Source organism: Toxorhynchites rutilus, chromosome 2, assembly GCF_029784135.1.
Source record: "Toxorhynchites rutilus septentrionalis strain SRP chromosome 2, ASM2978413v1, whole genome shotgun sequence".
Classification (NCBI taxonomy): Eukaryota; Metazoa; Arthropoda; class Insecta; order Diptera; family Culicidae; genus Toxorhynchites; species Toxorhynchites rutilus.
The window spans coordinates 113,830,172-113,851,902 of record NC_073745.1 but is presented as its reverse complement, the minus strand read 5'-3'; the positions used below and the strand labels follow the sequence as shown (position 1 = coordinate 113,851,902).

Here is a 21,731-nt window from a genome sequence, read left to right as displayed (position 1 = left end):
TTTATTTCACGCCATCCTCAAAAGCTTCGAGATAAAAATTTGAATAAAAATACTGAATGTGCATCTTACTACGCTGTATCAAGAAAAATTATTTAAAAAAATCATCAAAAATTTAAGTACTAAAAAAATATTGAAATTTTGAATTTTTTTTATGTGATTTAGAGATTCTACTACTATAATTCTGCTACTCTAATTCATATTCAAATGTGTTCCTACGGCTTTTCTAGATATGTGTGATTTTTTCAGATTTTTTTCAGTGTTGCGCGGCACGGTTCAAAAAAATGTTTTTTTTATATTTCCAAAGGGTCTGGCTGGGTACGGGAGTAAAAAGGGCCCCCAAACCAAATCACCAACTGTATGGAAAACATTGTATAGGGTACTAAATAAAACATTTTGGCAGTAGTACCATATACACTCGACAAAAAAATTAGAGGAACAGAATGCGAAGTTAAGTGATTTTTGACAAGCTGTATCTTCGTGAAAAATCAACGCATGTCGATGGAAGGCGCATCATTTTGAAGCTACAACTTTGGTTTGTATTATAATATTTTACGTACATATTTTTATCTTGGTGTGTATAGGTGTAGTGGGCAACAATATCGGCAAGAAATGAAAAATAGATTTTTCTTTATTTTTTCAAGAATATTCTGGACTAACCCAAATTTTCGCCAACCAACTCAACAGCAAATCCAGTTAATCTTATCAATCAGCTTTTTTTTTATTTCAACAACGTTCCTGTACTGCCTTAGGACCTTCCCACACAGAGATATTTCAGTTTGAAAGAAAAAACACTCCTTCATCTTTAATGATGAATAATTCAGTAAACAACTATCGCACCGCAAATCGAAAGGCAATTTTTAAAACTCCAATAAATCCTGCACAAGGATAATTTGTTACTTTGACGAAAAGAAAATTATTTGAATTTTTTGCATCGATTTAAAAAAAGTGCCAAAAACAGGACTTTCATAGTGCTTTACAAAATTCACTGTAATTCTGCAAATAACGCAGTAAGTTCTAATGTTTGCAGGCAAATTTTTAGCCTAGTGTATTCCCTAAACATCTGTAAACGTTTCATATTGATACGTTCAGCCGTTTTTTCTAGCCGATTTTTCAAAGTTTGGAGAAAATTAGAGGAGCATTTGATCGCAATCGTATCAGAAGCACGAAATCCTACGCGACTCTCAATACGAACGATTCGTAACTTTCGTTTTCAAAATAAAAAAAAATTAATTAAAAATAAAAATAAAAATTAATTTAATTTTTTTTAGTGTTTGATTTTCTGATGAAAAAATTGTTTGAAAATATTGATCGATACACCTAAGTAAGATGTACTCTCAGTTTTTTTTTTTCATATTTTTATCTCAAAAGTATTGAGAATGGCGTGAAAAAAACCAAAAGGTGCATTTTTCACCATAGATCCTATGGTGATCCTGCCAAAATGTTTTGTTTAGTACCCTATACAATATTTTCCATACAGCTGGTGATTTGGTTTGGGGAACTTTTTACTCCCTCACCCAGCCAGACTCTTTGGGAATATATAAAAAATGGTTTGTACCGCGCAACACTGAGAAAAATCTGAAAAAAATCACACATATCTAGAAAAGCCGTAGGAACACATTTAAATATGAAATAGAGTAGTACTGAATCTCTAAATCCCCATTTTTTTTTCAAAATTTCAATATTTTTATAGTATTTAAATTTTTGATGAAATTTTTTTTGATAATTTTTCTTGATACAGCGTAGTAAGATGCACATTCAGTATTTTTTCCAAATTTTTATCTCGAAGCTTTTGAGGATGGCGTGAAATAAACGAAAAAAATAAGTTTTTCACTATAGATCCTATGTTACAACACATAGGGGTTCAAATAAACCGTCAAAATTTCTTATTTAATATCCTATACAATATTTGCCATACAGCTAGTGATTTGGTTTGGGAGCACTTTTCACTCCCTTACTCGGTCAGGCCCTTTTTTATTGATTTTTTACTGGTCACTCAACACTCTCCGAGTCGTGTAACAACAAACAGTTTTGGAAAACATAAGTTTTCAAAAATACAATCAAAGCTGTTGAAAAGAAGCCAATCCTATCTTATTCCCCGTTTCTCATACAGTCGGATGAAAGACTGATTTTTTCTGAAAAACGTTGTTTGATGCAATTTAATCATCGAAACACTCTAGTTACACATGAGCTGGGGTCTGATTTTCTATAGGAGAAGACGGGATAAGACGGCCACCCTAAGCATAGAGTACGATTAAACACTATGCATACAAAATTGAGGCATTTCATTATGTCAGCATCGATCTTGAGGATGTTTTCCGCAATCACGTTGACTTCCAAAAGTTTTTGTTTCATAATGTTATATGGTAAATTAAAAAGAGTATGAAAAATGTGCTACTAAAATCATTACGGGTCAAGTTGGCCACCACTAAGGGTGAGATGGACACATGAAATGACTCGTGAATCTAGGTGATAGAGGATGATTGTATCCGGCAAAATTGTGCTACATATCAATGTCGTTGTATTTTAGATCGAGCGTGACAAGAGTGGGAGGTGTTATTTTTCCTGAATAAGCTATAACGTGCTTAATGTGCAAACCTTGTGAAATTATCATAATTAAAAATTATTATAATTGGTAACTGAAAAAATCATCAAATTTATCATGAATGCGCCTTGAATTATACAACAAATAATTCAAGTAGTGTGATGTTCTCATTCAATTCGTCAATAAGGCGCGTTCAAAGGTGCGTTTATGGTAAAGCACATCTTTTACAATAGTGGCCACCTTGCCCCCGCTATGAGTCAAGCAAAAGTGTCTCAATAATTCTATGAAATGCATAAAAACATATAGTTTTCTATACAAACACACTTAACAGGCCTGTGTGTTTACTATTGTAACATTGGGTTCACAGGACATGTCCATATACACCACTAAAACACTAAATTTTTTGCATGCAAAATAATAAATCAGCGCTCGTCGCCATCTGAAAAGTTTATTTTTATTGTTTATCATGACGTTTCACTTAGACACACGCAAAAATGGGTATACATGATTGAGTGTAATGCAATACACCAAACTAATGTATTATAATTGTCCAATAGTTGATTGTTTCAATAATCTAGAGAGTGGCCATCTTAACCCGAGTCTTCCCCTACTCCCACTTCCACTCGAATAGTATCGATCGGAAATATGAAGGTAAACAAACAATGCATCTTTATTCGGATTGACAATCATTGACAATCATTTTCTTCTATGGATGTGTGTTCCCAACAGAACGAATCACATCATGAAATCCAATTAAGGCTCTATTGTGACATTCATTTACAAGAGTGTCACTATAAAAGCTATGCAGTATTCCCCTCACTTTATCTGCCACGGAAAGACAATTGGAATTGAACGAACACTGTTCATAATGCATATATGTTCATCATTGGCAAACCCGTAGAGTCAGTCTGAGGGAACACAAACATAAAATGTTTAAGAATCCAATCAATCAACACTCTTTCAGTCTGGTTGCATTCAGTGAGCATATTGTGTTTCCGATATATTCATCAAGCAAGAGTTACAGCTGTCGTACCCAAAAAGGCTTACAGATCATTCCGGACTGAGCTCTGAATGTACCCACCTATTGTCAAATCAATATTAATCGATTTTTTTTGTGTGCTACTAGTTATCCAATAGCAAACTGCTATTGTATGCTAATTTGACCATGCTAATCATCCGCACTTCTGTAAGAGGAGTATTCCACGTCAAACGATCCATTGTTCGGGGTAACCTCAATGTCAATTAATCCTACGCATTCCCTCATCAAAGAGTGTGGTCTTTGCCATGGTTTACCAATTTCAGTTTCGAAATGTCCCTTTAAAAATATCTCCTGACTGAAAGCATGGAATGATCCACTGCGTACCGCAGGCAGAATCCCTCTGAAATTTTGCGCTTCAGTTGAAAACACAAAAAAAATTAATGACCAACAAATGCGATACGATTTCCGGAGACACTCCGACATCCGTGGTCCAATTAACACCCAGCGAGTTTTTTTTCTTCTATTTTATTTTTTTCAAGGGGTTTGAACGAGAAAATTTACGCTCTCACTATACAAGTCACAAATGTATTAATACTTTACGGAGGAAGCTCGCAACTCGCGGTACCGTACCGCGAGGGCATTTATTACCAAGATCATAACTTTTCGTTCATGGTTTTTTGTGCAGCTCTTTCGCGCGCTCTCTCGCTGCTCTAATAGCATTGAAACTGAAAACATTGCCAAGCATGATTGGTGCGCTAAAGATGATGTCATCGCCGGAAGGTTTTGAGTCGCGGCTCTCACGTTTCACATCCTTCAAGTTCGGAAGACAGTCGGTGGTTGCCTTCATTTTCGGACATATGAGGAAGAGTTGCTTGCGTTTAGTGGTGTTCCCACTTTTTTTGTTCATTTTTGAGTATTCGTGGAATTCCAGAACGAGATTTCATGAATTGTAGGATCATATGACGCGAGCTTATGCATAAACATAAGTTTGTACAATGTGTGATTGTTTGTTTAGGAGAGCAATGTTAATGAAAGGAAAATATAATCTTCGAATTTGCGAAAACAAAGAAGCTATGTTTACTAAATAAATTTGGCTTTGTAACTAATTGATGATGTGTGTTCAACGCTGCATATTTTTAATCGGCTCTTTGTTGACATAGTTGACAAATAAACACTGAAATTTACTACAATTTGTCGCGCGAAAACACCACAATAATTATGAATCATAAGTAGTTTTGTATTATAATTTATGAATCAACTGTTAAAAAAAAAATTCTCGTTAGTCTGAAGCGATTTTATCTCTTCCAAAACTCATTTTTCTGTATTATAGAATATACTTATTGGTAATACATAGTTTAGATTTTTATGGCGAATAACAAGCCTTGAATATATTAGATCGGTTGAATGTTTTTGGTTATTGCATAGTGAATTACGTACGGTATACGTACAATATAATTGAACTTAGTTTCCTTAGTACGTTAGAAGTTTAGTTTCGCAATTGCCATTTTCGCATCAAACCAACGTAACACGAAGCTTAGTGTGTCAGCACGAACTAATAGCACTAATAACACAACAAAATCTACCAAACTGAAATGAGAACAATGAAGTTTGACTTTTCGCACACCGAGTGGACAAATGTGGGCTCCCATTCCAATCATAAAATCTACCAAACTGAAATGAGAACAATGAAGTTTGACTTCTAAACGTGCTCCCGTGGCCGAGTGGTTAGCGTCATAACTAACATGCCGGGTGTTCGGGTTCGATTCCCGTTCTGGTCGGGGGAATTTTTCGTCAAAGAAATTTCCTCCGACTTGCACTGTGATCACGCATATTCTAGAGCTTGCCACTCAGAATGTATTCAAGGCGTGTTATTTGGCATAGAAATCTCAACTAAGTACTAATAAAAATGACGTAAGTAATACTACGTTGAGACGGTGAAGTTCCTCTAGGAACGTTAGTGCCATTGAAGAAGAAGAAGAGAACACAACAAAATAGACAGTGGTTGATTCATCATTCATTCCTGCTCTCGCTTGAACAATACAGGAGCTGGCCGTATGTCATTTATATCAATGCGATTTTCATGTCGGGAGTTCGGGTTCGATTTCCGTTCTGGCCGAAGGATTTTTCGTCAAAGAAATTTCTTCCGACTTGCACTGAGGTCACGCATATTCTAGAGCTTGTCACTTCAGAATATATTCAAGGCATGTTATTCGCCATAAAAATCTAAACTATGACAAAAGTTTCATGCCATCCACGAAGATATCATAAAACCTACGCTTGTCATACCGAATTGAGGCTCAATTTGTAGTGATAAATAAAATCGAGGTACAATTTTAGATATGTACAATGTATCCTTTGGTCACATATGATTTTTATTCGATCTCACTTTCTATGTGACTTAGAATATGCCAAGTTTTGCGATTTAAGGTGAAGGTATATATATATATATATATATATATATATATATATATATATATATATATATATATATATATATATATATAAATCAAGACCTTCGATGGCCTTTCGGGGTTTTTAAAAAAACTACTCGACTACGTTCCTCGACGTTTACTACTATAATGCTCTTTATTCAAATTGTTGAAGCCTTTTTATAACTTCCCTAATCTTGTTTACTAAACTAAGCATACAACTGTCTCGCTGCGCATTCCATCGATAGTTGGGTAGCTGGCGGAATATGACACCTTGTTGACGGAATATCTGATTGTGCGTTATTCGTTGATAGTTGAACGGCTGGCTGGCTGGCTGGCCGCGTTGCTGACGGGATGTTTATTCGTGGGAGGTTTGATGCTGCTGATGAAGCGAGATACACGCTTGGGGCGGTTGGCGTTTGTTTCCAAGTTGGGTTTGCAGTTTCGTCGTTAACTACTCCATCCCCAAGAGAAGCACGTCCCGTGCGTCTTATAAAAAATGTTGCTATCGCGTTGCGTCTTCTGTAGATTGTAACAAGGATGATTATCATGGTTAAGGCAAACATTGCTCCAATCGATGAAAAATTGTGTATTTTCAGCGAATCCAAATGCTTTCTGTTTTCAATGTGCATTTCATGTAAGTATGAAGTGTTGTAGTATTTTTCTAATGAGGTTTCTTCTATTTGATTTATTTCGAGAGGTGAAATAATCGGGTGGTTGAAGTGCAATTCTAGATTTTCGAATAGCCTGTCCTGAATAATTACAGAGCAATTTTGAAATATGATAAGGTAGTTGCCTTTGAGTTCTTTTCGGTTTATACCACAAGTACTGCTCATCACAACGTTTTCTAGCGTAGCTTTGACTACTAATGTTCCATAAGTCAGAAGTTTATATTCTGTTGTGGGTGGTGTTTCTTTGAAGGGGCATTTCCCACTTCGTCCTCGAACTAAAGGTGCAACACACAAGTCGTTGGTAATATTCAACAATTGGTTTCGTTTATAAATATGGATTTTGGCTATTTGTTCAAACTCTGCTAAGACTGCCATTGTTTCGTTGGAATGCACTAGAACTGTTTGGTGATCAATATTGACGGTTTTATTTAAGATTGGGAGTTCTTCGATAATCATTCTTTCGTAAATTATGGGTGATACCCTTGGGATGTCGATGCTAATGATGAGATGGCGTCCATGGTAAAGCACAGTTATCGAGAGGTAGTTGTATGCATCTTCTAAACTGTCTAATTTAACATTTGCTTGTTTTAATTGTTCGGCTACAATTTTAAGTTCATTGATTGTTAATAACTGTCTGGTTACAATATTTAATTTGGCAAGTGCTATCGTATTTTCTATTGTTCTTAGTGTTTGTAACACCATGTCTAACTGAAAAAGTATGGAAATTTTAGTGTTTTCTGTAATTACATATCCTTTTTGTGTATTCAATTTTAATATGACATTTTCATGCTGTTTTATTACATTTGTCAATGTTTGTATACGATTTTTGAATTCTTGGTTCATTACAATCTGTTTATTATTTTGTTCCATTAGTTTGTTTTCAGATCTTTTAATAGCATCTATGTTTGAATTAATGTGTCGTAAATCTTCAGCGTCTAAATTGCCTGTAACAAATTTTAAAACACTGCCTAATGTTTCGATTGATCTTTTGTTTCTTTGAATGTTTGGGAGAAGGGCTTTGTATGTATTATTAATTTCCTTAAACTTGATATAAATAAGCCTAGAAAAATCACCTGTTGAATTAACCTGAAGGTTAATATTCAGTATTAAATTTTCCAGTATTTCAATTGTGACTCCTAATTCTTGCAAATCTACTGTGTGAAGTAGTCTATTGTATCCTTCTTGAATTCTGCCCTCTCCCGCGCTTAAAGTTAGCGCTCCAGGATTATTTGTGATATCGTGTAATTGGATAAATTTATTGTGGGAAAAGGGAAGGAACAGTAGGATAATGATTAATGAAACGTCCATCCTGAAAATAGAAAAAGATATTAGTTCATATTCTTTTAATATTCTCTTTATGAATTTCCGTCCAGACCTATCGAGAATTACTCTTCCTTTGTCCTCAATAGCTTTGGTCAGGTGATATTTTTCTTTAGTTTTTCCTTTAATTCCTTGAATCAGTTTATAAACTGTTTTATTTTCTTCTATGGGAGGTTGTATTTCTCTACCTTTATTATGGTAGGTTAGATTTTTATTTTGCGTTCTTTCATTCGCCAAAATAACCTCATCATAGAATTTGTTCTTTTCTTCTAGCATTAAATCAATGTCGAGAGGCCGTTCGTGTCCATCTTTCAAACCGTAAAATATTTCTCTAGGTTTCAATCTTGTAGCTGAATGTATTGTATTGTTGTAAAGAGTACAAGCTATTAGGAAAATTTCTTTATTGTTTAGATTTGTGTATTGAGGTTTAATGCATCGAAAGATTTCAGCTATGGTTGAGTGAAACCTTTCGACCAGTCCGTTGCTTTCACTATGATTCGCGGGCACGAAATGCATCTGGACATTCAAATTACTAGCTAATCCTCTAATTTCTGCGGAACGTAAAGCCGGTTCATTATCACTTACTATCAATCCAGGTGTACCATATGTGGAGAATAATTTGAGCAAGGCTTTCCTTATATCTGTAATTGTTCTTGATTTTATAGGAATTAATGTTCCAAACCTGGAAAATTTGTCAATTGCTGATAAGAATATAAAGGGTTGACTCAAAAAAATGTCAATATGCACTATTTCAAAGGGTTTTTTAGTGTGTGGTGTAGAACCAAGATGAATTTTATATGGATGTCTATCATATTTATTGACATTGCATACTTCACAAACTTTAATGAATTGTTGAATTTTGAATTTCATTTTTGGAAAGAAATAACGTTTCGAAATTTGTGTTTTATTTTCCCAAACACCTCTGTGAGCTGATTCGTGTGTTTGTTCAATCACTAGATTTTGTTCTTCCGGCGTTTTTAAATCGATTAAAAATTTTTGGGTAATAACTATTTTGAATGATTTGCATCTGCTGAAATAATTTTTATATACTATCTGTATACTGTTTATCAAATTTTCTGGACAAAGTATGCAATTAACGCGCCTTAGATCCATGTAATCTTTGAATATCCTAATTAGTATTGGGACTCCAAAACCAACCTTAGTTATTGTTCTTCGGAATACTTTTGGAAAAATTTGTTCATATTTGTCAGGTTCATCTGGACCAATTTTGAGAACAATCTGGTTACTAAATGTGTTCAGTGGTAGTTCTGTACATTTGATAAATTCAGAGTCGTCCGTATCAGCTGAGTGCATGCTTATGTCATCAGAGGAATCATTTTCGTTTACATTCAATTCGTTTCGTATTCGAGAAAGACTGTCAGCAACAGTGTTCTGTTTTCCTGGTCGATACTTAATTTCGTAATCAAATTCACTTAAAGAGAGACGCCAATGAACTAATCTGTTGTTGGTGTCCTTTAAATTCAAACCATAAGTAAGGGGTTTATGATCGGTGTACAAAATGAATTTGCGTCCATAAAGATATGGCCGGAAATATTTACACGCCCATACCACTGCTAGAAGCTCCTTTTCAATTGTGGAGTACTTTTCTTCAGACTTATTCAATGTTCTGGAAGCAAAGGCTACTGGTTTATCGCTTCCAATAGGACCTTGCGATAAAACGGCTCCAATGGCGAAATTAGAAGCGTCTGTTGTCAATATGAATGGTTTTGAAAAATCAGGATATTGTAAAATATCACTTCCAGAGAGAATTGTTTTACATTTCTCAAAAGTAGTAACAAATTCTTTTGAGTGTGTAATCGATTCTCCTTTTCTTAAAGCATTTGTGAGGGGTTTTGCTATTTTAGCGAAATCTCGAATAAATTTTCTGTAGTAACCTAGTATACCTAGGAAACCTCGAAGTTCCTTTTCATTTTTTGGGATAGGCCATTTCCGAATGATATCAATTTTATCCGGATTTGGTTTAACTCCATCGGACGTTACAATATGGCCCAAGAAAGCAACTTCCTTATGAAGGAACTCACTCTTGTCCAATTGTATTTTCAAATTAGGTCTCTGAAGAGTTGCAAATATTTTCGCCAAATTGTCAAGATGCTCTGTGAGGCTAGTTGAAAAAACGATGATGTCATCCATGTATACGAGGCAGATGACACCAATATGTTCCCTTAGCACGTTGTCCATTACGCGCTGGAACGTGGAAGGTGCATTTTTCAACCCGAACGGCATTCTCAAAAACTCATAGTGCCCGTTTTCGACACTAAATGCAGTTTTAGGAATATCCTTTTTCTCTACTTCGACTTGATGAAAGCCGGAAGCAAGATCTAAAGTTGAGAAATACATACAACGTCCCAACTTGTCGAGAACATCTGTGATATTGGGTATCGGATAACGGTCATCAACCGTTTTTTCATTCAATTTTCTGTAATCTATTACTAGGCGCCACTTTTTGTGTCCGGAAGCATCCATTTTTTTCGGGACTATCCACACAGGTGACGTCCACGGACTACTGGAATGTTGGATGATGCCCTGCTCAAGCATTTTGCAAATCTGTCGCTGTACCTCTTCCCTATGACAAAATGGGTAACGGTATGATTTAGAATGTATAGGCAAATCATCCTTTGTTTTTATTTCATGCTTAATGGCACTAGTAAAAGTAAGATTCTCGCCTTCAATGAAAAATACATCCTCATTTTTATGAATTAATTTTAAAAGTTTGTTTCGCTCCTCATCATTTAAGTGCGAAACTCTAAGTTGCTCAAAAAGGGATTTTTTCATGACTTCGCCTGATGGACATGCACTTCTGTGCCCTGTTTCAAAATTGTTGATCTCTGGTGTCAAAAATGTTTTGTCTAGATTAATCGAGCATGGCTCGTTTGAATAATTTGTAATCACAACACGAGCGTTTTTGTCTGATATACTGTATAATCCGGAATGAATTACTGCTTGTGGTTGAATGAAATAATCACTTTCGAGAAAAAAGTCTCCGTTTTCGGTATCTATTGTGAGATTAATTATTTTAGTTTCATTTGAATTTAGATGGACCTTCTTGATATCTGGATATTTTCGAAACATTTTAATTTTTCCATCGGGAAATTGTAGTTCGTTAGTTTCGGTCAGAATATTTGCTTTTACATTTTTCAAGGTTTCATATCCAATTAGTCCATCGAAAAATGAATGGAAACGAAATACGAAAAATGTTTGTTTTTCTATTCCCTTAATTTGTGGGAAAGGATTAAGTTTGACATATCGATTTATTTTGTGCGTACCGCTTACATTTCGGATGCGCATTGGTGCTGTGATTTTGCATTTGTCAATATTAACGTACTTGGGATCGATGTAATTTTTATTGGCTCCCGTATCGATAAGGAACCGTAGGGGACCTTTTGTTGTTTCAAGTACGATATATGGGATGAAATTATTTATGTTGGTGGCCGTGAATATTCGACCGTCTGAAAATTCAAATCATCAGTTTCGTTATCGTCTTGTTGTTCAGCTATCGGCTCGTTCGTCATTTCTGCAGTATCATCAGTTTGATTTTGTTGTGACCCTGGCATATTTTCTTCTTCTGTATGTTCGTAATAATATTGCTGCTGATCATATTCATGATCATTGAACTCGAGTGGATAATTTTTATTTTCAGCGTTTTCTTCTGGAATTTGGTAATTCGGCCTGTTTATATAATTTACTCGCCGCGATCTTATCGATGGATCAACTTCTGGAAATTGAAGTGTGTTCTGGGGTTTTTGAATGTTAAATGGATTGGGTTTGTATTGGAAATTTTGCTGCTGTGGTCGCGGTGTGTATTGTTGGAAGGGGTTATGGTTTTGTCTCGGGGGAAATTGTGGGAACGGTTTTCAGTATTGGATTGGATATGAAGGGAAAGATTTTGCATTATGGTTTGGTGGATATTGTGAATTAGGTTTCGAGGGAATTGGTGGAGGTTGAGGTTTAGGAGTATATTTCCCAAAATGATAATTCTTTTCTTCTAAGCATAGCCGTAAAGCTTCTTTCATATTTCGGGGAGCTTGCGCACGTATAATTGGACCTAATGGATCTTTCAAGCCTGACAAAAAGACTTTCAAACCCATTTGTTGGTAAAATAAATTTTTGGCAGTTTTCACTTGCACGTTCAGTTCGTTTATATTCAGCAAATTTACTAACAATGATACAATGTGAGATATTTTCCCATAAAAGTCCTCAACTGATCCAATTTGACTGATTCCAAAGAGATCTCTAGTAAGAGAAATTTCATCTCTTCGGTCGCTGTAATGAGTAATTAAATTCGATTTAATTTCTCTCCATTCTAAATTTGTGCCGTATAGTTCTAAAACGTTATCGGCATCACCGACAATTTTTGATCTAATGGCTTGGGTCCAAATAGTGTGCATATTTGTTCCTCGCACAGAATCAATTATTGGGATGAGATTTTCGATTGATGGTATGAAGGAGTGAAGTTTTACGGGATTGCCGTCAAAAGACGGTAGGTCCCGGAGAATTTGCGGTGTTTGTAGGGATTTGAGGACACTTTCAATTTGTTGTCCTCTAATTACATTGTTTGCTGCTGCTGCCTGGGCGGCGGCGGCTTCGTTCGCGGCTTGCGCTGCTTGTTCAGCTTGTTCTGCTTGCGCTGCGTGTTCGGCTTGTGCTGCTCGAGCTGCGTTAACAGCTTCGGCAGCGCCTTGCGCTTCAACTCTTAATTGATGAATTAATTCATCTCGATTTGCCAACTCTTGTTGCAAATCGGCAACTTGTTGGTGAAGATGGCTCATTTTAATTATTTTTAATTTTTCCTTAGCACTAGAACACAATCAATATTTTTTTTTTCTCGCTTTGTATAATTTGAATATGTATTTTGACACTTGTTAACAACGCTTAATCACTTTTTCATTAATTTTTTTATTTTTAATATTTTCACAGTTGATTTTGTGTTAGTTTTCTAAAAAAATGGGAAAAGCTTACCTGATTTCCGATGTTCGCTCGGATCCAAGAGCTCCAGTACACTTATATTGCTGTTCCAATGTCCGTTTTGGAAATACACTTCACTTCGGGGTTCACTAAAGTTATCTTTCGGTTCTCGGATTTTTCTCGGTAACGAATTCAAGTCCACGATATTCACTCGCGGGCGCTCGATTGCGATTCGAAAACACGAGATTAATCCGCACGACTGCGCCAATCAAGACCTTCGATGGCCTTTCGGGGTTTTTAAAAAAACTACTCGACTACGTTCCTCGACGTTTACTACTATAATGCTCTTTATTCAAATTGTTGAAGCCTTTTTATAACTTCCCTAATCTTGTTTACTAAACTAAGCATACAACGGTCTCGCTGCGCATTCCATCAATAGTTGGGTAGCTGGCGGAATATGACACCTTGTTGACGGAATATCTGATTGTGCGTTATTCGTTGATAGTTGAACGGCTGGCTGGCTGGCTGGCCGCGTTGCTGACGGGATGTTTATTCGTGGGAGGTTTGATGCTGCTGATGAAGCGAGATACACGCTTGGGGCGGTTGGCGTTTGTTTCCAAGTTGGGTTTGCAGTTTCGTCGTTAACTTATATATATATATATATATATATATATATATATATATATATATATATATATATATATATATATATATATATATATATATATATATATATATATATATATATATATATATATATATATATATATATCTAAGATAAGCCCAAGACTTATCGACTTTGCTGCCTCCAAGAACATGGTCATACGTAGCACCTTCTTCCAACACAGCCTCCAATACCGTTACACCTGGAGATCACCACAGCAAACAGAAACACAAATTGACCACGTTTTGATCGACGGTCGGCACTTCTCAGATATCATCGACGTCAGAACCTATCGTGGCGCTAACATCGATTCAGACCACTACCTGGTGATGGTCAAACTGCGTTCTAAACTGTCAGTCGTCAATAACATAAGACACCAGCGCTCACCACGGTATCACCTACGACGACTACAGGAGCCGAACATTGCTGCAACATACTCGCAGCGTCTTGAAGCTGCGTTACCGGGGGTAGCATGGAGCAAGGCACTCAGGTGGACGCAGTGTACACAGACCTTATGGCTGCTTTCGACCGTGTCGACCACAAAATACTGATAGCAAGGCTGAACAAACTAGGCATTTCCTCGAGATTCACGATATGGTTGAACTCTTAACTAACAGATCGGTGGATGTGTCTAAAAATTGGATCTGCGCAATCTGCGAGTTTCTCCAATCTTTCGGGAGTGCCTCAAGGAAGCAACCTAGGCCCACTGTTGTTCTCATTGTTCATCAATGAAGTGTCCTTACTAATTCCATCTGGCTGCCGCTTATTTCACGCCGATGATGTGAAAATATATATGGTTATCAGGAACGCTCTTGATTGCTTTAGACTTCAGAACATGGTCGACTGTTTTGAAGAATGGTGCTCAAGAAATATAATGTCGTTCAGCATCACGAAATGCAGTACCATTTCGTTCCATCGTAAGCTGAAGCCAATTGTGTTTGGCTACTTCATCTGTGGCCAAGTTCTGTCGCGAGTAAGCCATATCCGAGACCTTAGAGTGACACTCGATAATGCACTCAGCTTTCGACTACACTTCAATGAAATAATCACTAAAGCCAACCGGCAGTTAGGATTCATCCTTAAAATTACAAGGGAATTCCGTGATCCACACTGTCTCCGATCTCTCTACTGCTCCCTAGTTCGATCCATACTGGAGTTTAGCGCAGTTGTTTGGTGCCCATTTCAAGCAAATTGGATTTCAAGGATTGAGTCTGTTCAACGGAAATTCGTACGACATGCTCTCTGGAACCTTCCGTGGCGGGATCCTCTGAACTTGCCACCATACGAGGCGCGTTGTCAACTTTTGGGACTGGAGACGCTGGAAAGAAGGCGTTTCAACGCTCAAGCTATGTTTGTCGCTAAACTATTGACCGGAGGAATCGACTGCCCTGCACTGTTGACACAAATCAATATTTATGCGCCTGAACGTACTCTTCGTGTCAGAAACTTCCTGTATCTCGAAGGACGCAGTGTGAACTATGCGTTGCATAATCCTGTCCGTTTCAACGAAGTTTTCGACTTATTTGACTTCCATATCTCATCGGACACCTTTTCTAGATGACTCATTCATAGATGACTTATTCTGTATTTTGTATCGTTTTTATTTCGTATGACCAAAGCATTGATGTAGTTGTGACGTTTAGTTTTCAATAATAATTTAGACCAAATGTGAGTCAGATGATTCAAAGAAATAAATAAATAAATAAATAAATAGTTAATATTATTTGGTGGGAATTGTGTACAAACGATCATTTTCTTCACATTGATACGCGAAATCATTGATTTTCGGACGAGGAGTAAGGGAGGGAGATGAAAGAAATGAGCGCCATTGTGGCTAGCTTCCACCTTCACCTTAATCAATTCGCTTTTCAGACTGTGATGCGCTTCATTGAAACGAGTCTTTGAATACATTTGAAAAAAAAAATAACAATACAATAACATAACAATTTGATACTAAAGTAAAATGTATGAACGATATGTTCCGATGAACATTTGCAAATATAAATATATATAGAACGTGCATTTACATATGAAGTAAAACTCTGATTATACGCGAGCGTAACATGAGCAAATTTATAACACATGCGAATTGGGGCTCTTTTGGTATTAACAAGTTCTTCCGCATAGTAACTCGATGTTGATAATTCCTTAATATTTTTATTTCGTTGATCGTATTGTTTTCACATATTCACGTTGGAGAGCATTAACCCTTTTCTTCGTTGGCCGAGGCATTTTGATTGAATTTAATACTTTTCCGTTTACTGTTTGGCAGTGTTCCGAGCTTTGCAATACAATTTGCTTAACCAATGTTAAAGTTGCTATGACTCAGGAATAACATTTTATTAAGTGGTTTTCATAGTTGTTTCGATCATGTTATCTGGCATCAGTGTCGAAAAAATAACGATGCTTTCACCAATACAACCAAACCATTGCCGAAAATTGAAAAATGAAAATTTAACTTTCAGAGCACTAGCCCGAGTTTTCCGACGTTTTTCACTATACAGTGCGACAGCAGATGATAATTTAATATCTTGTGAGTAAACGATTAGAGTTTGGTTGATATTCCTTGATGGGAAGTGTGCGAAAACGATCATTTTCCTCACACTGTTTCGCAAAATTATTGATTTTCGGGCGAGGGGTGAGGGAGGGAGATGAAAGAAACGAACGCCATTGTGGCAGCCATTTGTGGCTAGTTTCCACCTTCACCTTAATTTTTGCTAAATACCTTACCATCAGTCTCCCTCTTTTGCTTCTGCTGCACTTTACAGTAGCGTAACACTGTCGGATGATCAGAGCCAGGCTTCCTTCCTTTTTCCTGAAAAATGAGGATGTTGTAAATGCCAGATCGGCTATATCGAGCGGGCACGATGTGCCCGATGTTCCCACGATGTTATGTGCTCCGGGGTAGAGATGGCAATACGCACGAAGGAAAGTTTTTCCAACATCCGTCCATTCGTTTTAATGCATACGTTGGGAAGCCTTTATTCATATTCAGGCAACGCACCGATGGTGAACTACTCAATAGCCAGGATAGCGGTCAAAAGAACACATTAGAATACTCTACTATCCACGTGGCGATCTGAAACAAAGAATCAATAGAGCAATCATTATCATGGAGCGGAATACAAAAACAATCCTGAACGATCTTTTCATCAACGTAAATGTTGCTATCCTGGTCACGACACAAACTAAATATGGCTTTGATAGACATAACAGGATTGGCGGCGACTGATAACCTAAACGGACACTCGACCTTCCACGGACCAAACTCGCAATCAATCGTTTCAGCACCTTCAAAGATCGCTTTAGGAGGATGAGCTTTTGATGAAGACGAAATTTTATTTCAGGGTTCTGGGTTCATCTCTAATTCAAATGCTACATTTGATCATCAACACACGTTATGATGTTTGAAATTGGATTCTATAATTACGATCCTTAACATAGAGCTTTCCAGTATAGTTTCTGTAAACTACAAAAAAAATCCTAGCTGATTTCCACAAAATTTCAATCTACCATTATAAACAGTAATTTGGTAAGCATACCCATTCGAATAACAGCTTAAACTAATATAATCAGCTCCATTTTTCGACAATTCATACATTCTCGATCAACTAGAACGAGCGAATTGACGTCAAAACCTGAGTGTACATATTGAAAGTTGCTCCTAAAACTACGACCATATGAACTTTAATCTGCCCGAATGTAAACATCAACACCTCGTTATTCGGTCGCAATTTTAGAAAACACACTTTGCACCACATTGGCGACTCGCGTCCGAGTGACCAAGAGGATGTGTTTATTTTTATCATTGATTCATTGTCTCCGCTAACATCCACTCGATCGACGGGGCACAGAGCAATAATCAAATTCAATTTATAATCTCAGCACTGTGGGAGGTGGTGTGGATTGCAACTCTAAGGAATAATATTATTGCAATAATTCGCATCTAGACTAAATATATCCTCAGGCTCGGCCATAATAAAGTTGTTTAGAAAACCAAGATGATCGGAACTGACAGCGCTCGGCACCAATCTTCATTCTATATTGGATAGCACACAATTAACCCAAATCTAATTTTTCCTCCGATCTAAAATCGAGTCGGAGTGTCACATATAGTGCGGCCATAGCCATGAACACACTTTTCACTGATTCGATGTTCCATTTTCCATGCTTTCTTTTCAGATTTATTGCCCATAGACCGGCGGTGGAAAACTGAAAAAAAGCAAAACCCCACCCCACCCTCAATACTATTAGATCATTTTCCCGTTTCCCATTTACCCGTTCGCAAATAGTCGCGCGAGTAGCTCTCGTATAACCATCACAAAAAAAGACAATTTGCACCCGAGGACCCCGAGTGTCTACCCTCCGTCAACGATTAACACAACAGCGACGACGACAACGACGATGATGATGATGCTATCGGACAAAATGGATCGTCGTTGTCCAAACATTTACTGAACCACTCCCAGTTCGAGGGTTGGTAAAGTAAAGCGCAGCGTGGTTTAGGAGCTGACCCGAAGCTGCTGCCACCATTGTGTTCCTGTTGGATTTCACGCCACAACCTTTATTTGAGATTGATAAGGACACCTGCCAAGAAGTAGTGATAGTGTGCCCGGAAAACGGGAACCAACGTAGTAACGTGAAGTATAAAGTAGGGACAAGCAAACAACAAGCAGCCAAGAAAGATGGGAGCGCCACCCGCCAAAAGCCCGTTAATCAACCGGAATCTTATATCGCTTAAGGTTGTCCTGTTTCTGTTCTATGCAGGTGAGTAAATGTCTCAGGAAAAGGTTTTTTTTATTGGGGTTTAGCTGTGTCAAATAGAGTAGAATGTGTGTTTGAAAAAGTTGAAAATGAAAAGTATCACCAGTAGACTTGTGTCTTAGTAACGTTTAAAAAAACATTAGTGATTCTGATGTGCTTGTGTAACGTGATCTATTTGACCTGCTTGATACATGTTGAATCTCATTCGTGAAATAATCACAGGGTTGTTTGATGTGTTCCGAATAACGCCCGCGTATGGCTAGACCAATCTGATCATAACAGAAACATGAATTTCGAGTCCTACAATAACTCAATCTCATCCAGATTACAAAATTTTGTTTATTCATTTATCTGATTTGGCTCAAAATGACATGACATATCGTCACATTTTTAAAGTTATGTGTAAATCTATATTTTATAGAAACTGCATTTCTCGTTTAATGCTTCGTCGATATTATCTTCTCTAGGTCCTCGCCAGGAGACTCTGCAATCCCCTTCTTACCATGTGTTACGTCACTTGAAGGTAATCATTTCAGGTGTGCAGGTGCCCTTATAAAACCAACGCAACACGATCGAAACTTCAAAAAGTAATATTGACAACAAAAAAATATTGCTAAAATGTTAGCAGTTAGTTAGCTGCGAGCAAGTTTACTACCCATTTTAAAACAAAGATGCCTTTTCGTGTTCAAAATAAAATTGCATCGGCCGGGAATCGAACCCGGGCCGCCCGCGTGGCAGGCGAGCATTCTACCACTGAACCACCGATGCTTGAGGTTATGTGTTTATAATTTGTTATCATGGAAAAGAGTAACAATAAACACAATAGTCTCTAATTTCTAAGTGACCGTCGTCAAATAACGACCTAAGTCATATGATTCGGATTCGAAGAGATAACCGTTGATAGTTTAATACACTTTAGAAATTTGAATGAATGGTTGATATTTAATGTTTTTTTCATCAGGCCGAGATCTTTTTTTATAATAAAATTTTGTCGGGCCCATCATAATTACGTCGAAAATATACCTACTTCGCATCTACTTCGCGAGAAAAATACAGATATTCCTATGTAGAATTTTCTACATCAAAAGCTTTTACATCTGGCTCGTTGGTCTAGGGGTATGATTTTCGCTTCGGGTGCGAGAGGTCCCGGGTTCAATTCCCGGACGAGCCCAATTTTTTATTGTTATATTTTAGTTCCTGTATACTAGCTCATTGAAATGTTTTCTACTAGATTGTTCTGTTGGGCAGTACTCTCTCTATCCAAGATATTCCATAACTGATCAATTGAAAAGACAAAACAATCATGGTTTTGACCATGATTTGTTTTTATGGAAGATCCGTCTTTTTGCAAACAATTTGAATAAAATACTTTCTCCAAAGTAATGATTTATGTAACTGATGGATCCGAGACGCAGTGGTTTATAGAGGACATTAAAAGTAATTCTTTCCGTATTATTGCTGGTTAAATTTTGGGGATGTAAAATTTGTAGTATCCTTCAATTTATCAAATAAATCATACCAATCACCCATAAGCCGAAATAGCTCAGTTGGGAGAGCGTTAGACTGAAGATCTAAATGTCCCCGGTTCAATCCCGGGTTTCGGCAAAAAGCGTGCTTTTTGGAAGCAAGCCATGTATAACAATTTGAAAACAGCGATTCTATAAAAATATCATACTGATTACTATCGGACTGTTTCGGAAATGACCATATTAAGTACAATAATAAGAATGAGTATATGCCACAATACGGTGTCAACTTCTTAATCCTCTTACGATCTGTGTCACACGATCATCAGTAAATCATACGAACATGCTTACTCTGTCACTTAAAAGTCACAGGAGGGTTGTGTCCGAGACACGACCACATAGTTGACGTAGGTTTCCGCCAGGCTATCTGTTGCATGTTGATTTTGGATATGTTTGGATATGCTCGTGACATCGTTAGACTTTTTGATAACGATCTGTCGCATTGAAAAGGCCCGTTTTATTTGATTATTGGGTATTGTTTGTTCACTCCACCAGTGTTTACAGCCGAGTGGTGATGACAGAAGGATGGTGATTAGTTATTGGATGGTGCTTATCACGATAGAAGATGCCGGAGAGGAATAAGATATGATGAAAGCCGCCCTCTGTGGCCCTGGACGAGATGGCGCCCGGGCAGTGTTGCCATATTTTCATCTGTACCATAAGGGGTAAAGATCTTTCTCATCTGTACTTTTTCTTCAAAAAATGTACATTAACATTTGTAAGCCTCGAATCACTCGTGATCAAGGATGGTTCCAATCGTATCAACGAGCACTCGTTGCATTCTCTTATTTGATTCATTCAACGCACACAATGATGTTTTTTGAATCACTCATGAAACAGAAAACTGACGTGCAAACGAAAGCACTGAATGAATACAGCGTGAGAGTCATCGCTTGGTAACTGTGCGCGGGTTCATCGATGCTCGCTTGTATCATTTGATGATTCGTTCGTTAGTTTCTGCCGTCGCTTTACTTTCGTTTCCTGATTCGATTGGGTGCTAAGCCTCGTAGCTTCGGAACGAATCGCTTTGCGATAGATTTGTGTCGCTCTCAGAAAAGAAATGAATCACAAGGGAAAAAATTCTATAAGTAGTAGAACAAGTGAAGTGCGATGAAAATATAACTTTTCGATGTGCAGTGGGCGTTAATAATGCTCGCAGGTGCGCACCTAACAGTTGTCGTGTAATAACTTTTAAAAGAAAAGCCAATAGGGTTCAGTTTGCTTACCAAAAAGTAACTATATATAACATTCGAAACGCAATCTATAAATACTTCGAGTTTTGCTTGTCTAATATTTATTATAATACAAATTGTCAAATGCGAACTTTTGTCCAATAGTGGGGGAACAAGTTCGCAGCCTATTGGGCTAAGATCACACTAATTTAAATAAACTTTTTGAGATAACTTGTAAAAAAATCAATGATTTATCATAAGTTGCTTGTGTAGACATCATCTAAGAGGGGATGGGTTGTGGATTACTTGCTGGTTAGGCTGATTTGTTGTCGATTTCATAAAGGCATACGATGCAATAGAGGTCAGCAATAGAGAATCAGTTCCTCAGACTACTTACTCTCGACTAGAGATTAAACGGATATCAGGTATACGGCGTATCCAGCCAATATTTGTTACCCGGCCAGATATTAGATACCAGATATTAGAAAAAAAATCAATAATTTCTCATTAACACAAAATAAATCATTTTTTTCAAAACTGAACGTTTTATTCATTGGTTGTATATTTGAAATATAGTTTGTATGTTCGAAACATTCCCAAAAGTTATCGTTAGCCTCGCGTGTAAAATTTAATTCAGTTTCGTCTTTTTCGTTTCGTTTAATTTGATTTGTGGTGAAGTAACTGTATTCTCTCTCTGATTATCATCCCTAAAGACAGTTCCAAGTTTTGTAATCTTGAATA

At 37.1% G+C, this 21,731-nt stretch overlaps 1 protein-coding gene and 3 non-coding genes across 12 annotated transcripts in view; 3 read left to right on the top strand and 1 right to left on the bottom strand.

Annotated features, from left to right (window-relative positions):
• The window catches only part of LOC129767972 (uncharacterized), a 142,400-nt gene that overhangs the window by 104,905 nt on the left and 15,764 nt on the right, over positions 1-21,731 (top strand). For all 9 annotated transcript variants that reach the window (XM_055769298.1, XM_055769302.1, XM_055769299.1 and 6 more), the window contains exon 4: positions 17,711-18,295. In XM_055769298.1, the coding sequence (XP_055625273.1) occupies positions 18,214-18,295 (82 nt within the window). In that variant the 5' untranslated portion in view covers positions 17,711-18,213. The remainder of the gene's footprint in view (positions 1-17,710; positions 18,296-21,731) is intronic.
• Trnag-gcc (transfer RNA glycine (anticodon GCC)) lies at positions 18,990-19,060 on the bottom strand. Its single transcript has one exon. It is a non-coding gene; the product is annotated as a tRNA-Gly (tRNA).
• Positions 19,392-19,463, top strand: Trnap-cgg (transfer RNA proline (anticodon CGG)). Its single transcript has one exon. It is a non-coding gene; the product is annotated as a tRNA-Pro (tRNA).
• Trnaf-gaa (transfer RNA phenylalanine (anticodon GAA)) lies at positions 19,825-19,897 on the top strand. The gene has a single exon. It is a non-coding gene; the product is annotated as a tRNA-Phe (tRNA).